This window comes from Carlito syrichta, unplaced genomic scaffold (genome assembly GCF_000164805.1).
Source record: "Carlito syrichta isolate Samal-C Ts95f unplaced genomic scaffold, Tarsius_syrichta-2.0.1 Scaffold309860, whole genome shotgun sequence".
NCBI lineage: Eukaryota > Metazoa > Chordata > Mammalia > Primates > Tarsiidae > Carlito > Carlito syrichta.
In genome coordinates, this window is record NW_007253956.1 from 38,843 (window position 1) to 43,744 (window position 4,902).

Here is a 4,902-nt window from a genome sequence, read left to right on the forward strand (position 1 = left end):
TTTTTGATTTATTGTAGAGATGAGGTCTCGCTGCCCAGGCGGGTCTCGAATCCTCGGGCTTAGGCAATCCACTCACCTCAGCCTCCCAAAGGCGCGGGATTACAGGCTGACCCACCAAGCCTGGCTGATAGCCAGTAAAATTAACAAATAAAATAAAATTTCATTCTAGATAAATTTCATTTCATAGAATAGTTGGATATAGCTGCTCTGGTCCTGTCTATCAAAACTGAAAAGCCTCTAACAGATCAAACTGTTTCCAAGTAACTTAACTGTGACCCAGAACAAAGCTCAGGAATATTTACAGGGATACAAAAATACCCAGCACCCAGTAAGATAATATTCACAATGTTACAACATCCAATAAAAGATTTAACAGGCATGCAAAGAATAAAAGAAAAGTACCCATAATGAGGAGAGAAACTAACCTACTGAAATAGATCTAGAAATTATACAGATACTAGAATCAGTATCTATACAAGGACATCAAAATAGTTGTAACTACATTCCATATGCTTAGAAGGAAAGTAAAGATTGAACATATTATATACAGACATGGAGGATATTGAAAAGGCCTAAATCAATTTCTAGAGATGAAAAATACAATGTTTTAAAAATACACTGGATAGGATTAACAATAGATTAGACACTGCAGAACAAAAGGTTAGTAAACTTGAAGATAACACAATAGAAAGTACCTAAAATTAAACAAAAAGAGGAAAAAGACAACAAAAATAAACATCAGCCAAGGGACCTCAAGCAGTCAGTTAGTGCCCCAGTGAATACAGAAGCACTCATCTCACCCTCCCCCACCTCCCAGTTCTGGTAACCATCATTACTGCCGTGAGTCAAGTACTTTAACCACTTGGTACCCAAGGCACTTGCTTCAGAAATCATTTTATCACAATCAGCCAAAGGTAGTGATTTGATTAACTATGATGTCACTACATGTCATGGATTACCAGAATCTTATTTCCCATTGACAAGAAGCTGAAGAAATTACCAAACCAACCCCCAAATCCTATCTTTGAAAGCTTCTCCCCTAGGATTCCATTCTTAAATAATTATATCTTTAGCAGTCAGGATCCAGTCAGGAAACACAAATGGCACTAGTCATTTTAACAGAAAGAATTTAATTTTGTTTTTTTAAGTTAACCAGGCTGGGCATGGTGGCTCACGTCTATAATCCCATCACTTTGGGAGGCTGAGGCAGGAGTTCGAACCAGCCTAGGCAACATAGGGAGACCTCATCTCCACAAAAAGTATTTAAAAATTAGCCAGGCTGGCAGTGCACACCTGTAGACTCAGCCTCCCACACTTTGGAGGCTGAGGTGGAAGGATCACCTGAATCCAGAAGGTTGAGACACCAGTTAGCCATGATCATGCCACTGTACTCCAGCCTGGGTGACACAGCGAGACCCCAATTCAAAAAAATTTTTAAAGAGTAATCAGATGTTGAAGAACTAAACAGACAAAAAAAAAGGACACCGAGTATAAATGAAGTAGTAAGAGCACAAGGCAGCTGTCACTCCTAGGACAAGGAACGAGAGAACAGAGAATAACGAGAATTAGAACAGTTTAGAAATGTAAAAGGTGGGACCTGCTGGAGCTGGGAATCAGAGCTGAAGAAAGACACTAGCAACTTTCAGAGGACACAGAAGGCTGGTTCTAGCAGAGCAGAAAAGCATAAACTGGAACAAGTGGAACCAACTGTCAATGCCAGAGTGAGGCACTGCTGTGATGGCAAGACAGGCAAGAGACGGAACCAACAAGTGCCTGCATCCTCTTCCAGCCACCCAGTCTCCCTTCCCGGGGGGAAAGGCTGATAGGCAGCCAGCTACCAAAGGAAAAATGTGGTTTAGGCTTCTGCCCCAAACTCACAAAGCAGAGTGTATAAGGGTGGCATGAAGCTGAGGTCAACAGCGTACTAACTTGTAGCCAAGAGGAGGCAGGGTCCCTGATTATTTGAAACTATTTAAGGTTGTAAATGGTCTCTGGGGCTCCTTTCTGCACAGTGCCTGGTACAAGTTAGTAGAGCTCACAGAAACTACCACATAGTTAAAAGAGAGAATTACCATACTTCCAGTTGCACAATTCTTTGCTATTGGGATTCCAATAATCAGATGCTCCTGTTCTTTTTCTACTCCCACATGGGGCAGGCAGACTGGAGAAGAGTAGAAAGAAGCAATGGGAAAAAACTCAGCAAGAGAACAGATGGCCAGTAGACACTGTATTTTGGAAGGTTAAAACAAAACAAAACAAAATAACAGGGGTGAAAAGCATGGTGGATTAACTATTTACTCTTCTGGCTGGGGTACTGTTAGAAAGATGTTTTTATGAGATCTAGATGGTATGCAAGTTTTCCTCATATCTGGTCAGTAAATCTGTGGCCTTGGCTAAGTTTGCAAATAAACATATAAAAAGTTGATCTATGGCCAGGTGCAATGGTTACTCAGAAGGCTGAGGCAGGAGGACTGTATGAGCCCAGAAGGTCAAGGCTGCAGTGAGCCATGAGCATGCCACTGTACTCCAGCCTGGGCAACAGAGTGAGACTGACTCAAAAATATGTAAGTAAATAAAAAAATAAAAATAACAAGTTTATCTACATGGGCAAAGCTAAGATGGAGAAACTGGTTGGATTAGGCTCAAGATGTCTGGGTGGGCCTGAGTCAGGATAGAACTGACTGGGAATTACATGGTCTTATGGTCTCAGCACTGCTTAGCTCAAAGTTCCCAAAGTTCTACAATTACGTGGGCTTCCACCCTTGAAAAGTTGTTTCCAAACAGAGTGATTAGGCAATTATTAAATTTTCAAATCAAGTCTTAAACATGGCAAAGCCAGGATCTGAACCTAGGTGTGTCTGACTCCAAAGTCTCTTAGCCGCGACATACACGAGGCTCCTGACCTCTTCACCCACAGATGCCAGCATGATCACTATGAATTTCACTCATTTTCCTATTCCTAATACCAAAGACAGGAATCTAGGATATCTACTTATATGGCCTACTTAAAATAAAAATTAGATCATATAATGCAACTATCAATTAGTTACTATTTACCATAGTGGAGGAAAATAACCTTTCTTTAAGAGGATAACACTAACATTATTTAAAAATCCTGTGTAAAGACTGCTTTTCTCACTTGAGCAACACTTTCCTAATTACAGTCATAAGCATTCTTGAAATTAACAACAGCAACAAAAACTCTGATGGGTCAAGAATAACAAATTGTGTAAGAACGGTCTCCATCTTCCCCCATCCACATACAATGAAGTTTATGGTGGAGAGCAATGTAGAAATGCTAAAATGTTGAAAAAAAAAATTTCGGGGTGCAGTGGCTCACACCTGTAATCCCAGCACTTTGGGAGGCAGAGGCAGGAAGTCTGCTCAAGTCCAGGAGTTCGCAATCAGCCTAGGCAACATAGTAAGACCCTATCTCTACAAAAAAATAAAAACAAAAAAGTAAGCCGGGCAGGGTGATATGATGTTGTGTCTGTAGTCCTAGCTACTCTGGAGGCTAAGGTGGAAGGCTCACCAGGGAAGTAAGCCGGGCAGGGTGATACGATGTGTGTCTGTAGTCCTAGCTACTCTGGAGGCTAAGGAGGAAGGCTCACCAGAGCCCTAGAGGTCGAGGCGGCAGTGAGTCCTGACTGTGCCACTGCACTCCAGCCTGGGTGAAAGAGTGAGAACACGACTCAAAAAGAAAGAAAAGAAAGAAAAGAAAGCAAATTCTGGTTAGTTCCTAAAGATGGAATCCAATTTCAGAAAATGACAAGGCCCTGTGCCCTTTCTTTAAGGTAATCACATATACACATGTGACCAAAGGGTATTTTTAACTCGTTTGGACATATTCTCTAAAACATCCTTCCCTGCTCCTCTGCTCCTGTGTGCTCTGAAAAGCCTTTTCTTCCCTGCAATACACATTGAAGTCCACTTATTTTTCAAAATACTTGTTCCCCAAATTCAGGCCATGTCTCTCTCCCCAGGGGAGTCCTCTGGGACCTCGTCAGACCATGACTCCTGTCCACTCAGGACGACCATCATCTCGAAGGGACTTTGTGGGCCGCCTCCTAGAAAGACCACGGAGGACGAGTAACCCGGTTTCGACTTGGGGCTGCTCTCAGGGCCTGTCTAAACACAACACGATGGCATCTCCTCCAGGCGGGTTGCTGTGGCTCCTCCAACGATCCATTCGCCCGCTCTCCCCAGGAGGCTGCCCGCACCCGCAGGGCGGCTTATTTCCAAGGCCCCCTCCAGGTCTGAAATTAAGACCGCACACTTCTCCCGACCCAAGACCGCTTCCAGAGTGTGACATGCGTGTAGAGACAAGGACATTCTCGGACGGTGACAGCTGTTGGTGTCCCGCGGAAGAGCGGAGGCCAAGCTCAGCCAGTCGGGGGCCCGAACCCCGACACCAACCCAGGCCCCTCCCGGCTGCCGCGTCGCCGAGAGACCAAGTGGGCACCACCCCCCGCCCGGGCCGGCCCAGGATGCCCGCGGCGACGGGGCGGATGGGGGCCGGGCAGGGGCGCAAGGCAGCGGCCGCCCTGCTCTCCTCCCGGAGGCAGCGGGGCCTCGAGAAGGGGGGACCCCGACTCCCCGACGACCTCCGGCGCCCAGCCCCGTGCCTCCCGCCCCCGGCGGTCCGCCCCCGCCCCCCGGACACTCACCATCCCAGCACCAGGCCGGTGGTCACGATGAAGCAAGTAAAGACCACCGCGATATAGAAAAGCGGCGAGTACTCATAGAGCGTGACCAGGAACACCGCAGCCATCAGGGACTACCTCCGGGCCGAGCCCGGCCCCAGCAGCCCAGCCCGGCCCGGCCCAACTCAGCTTGGCCCGCTCCGCCGGGGCAGAAGCCACTACGGTACCCCGAAGCGGACACACTTGGCAGTTCCGCGCT

The 4,902-nt window shown here is 46.4% G+C and overlaps 1 protein-coding gene across 1 annotated transcript in view; it reads right to left on the reverse strand.

The window, feature by feature from the left end:
- CGRRF1 (cell growth regulator with ring finger domain 1) overlaps positions 1 to 4,902 on the reverse strand; it is a 21,042-nt gene extending 16,140 nt beyond the window's left edge. Inside the window, exon 1 of the mRNA XM_008068095.2 lies at positions 4,668 to 4,902. Within this exon, the coding sequence (XP_008066286.1) occupies positions 4,668 to 4,771 (104 nt within the window). The 5' untranslated portion in view covers positions 4,772 to 4,902. The remainder of the gene's footprint in view (positions 1 to 4,667) is intronic.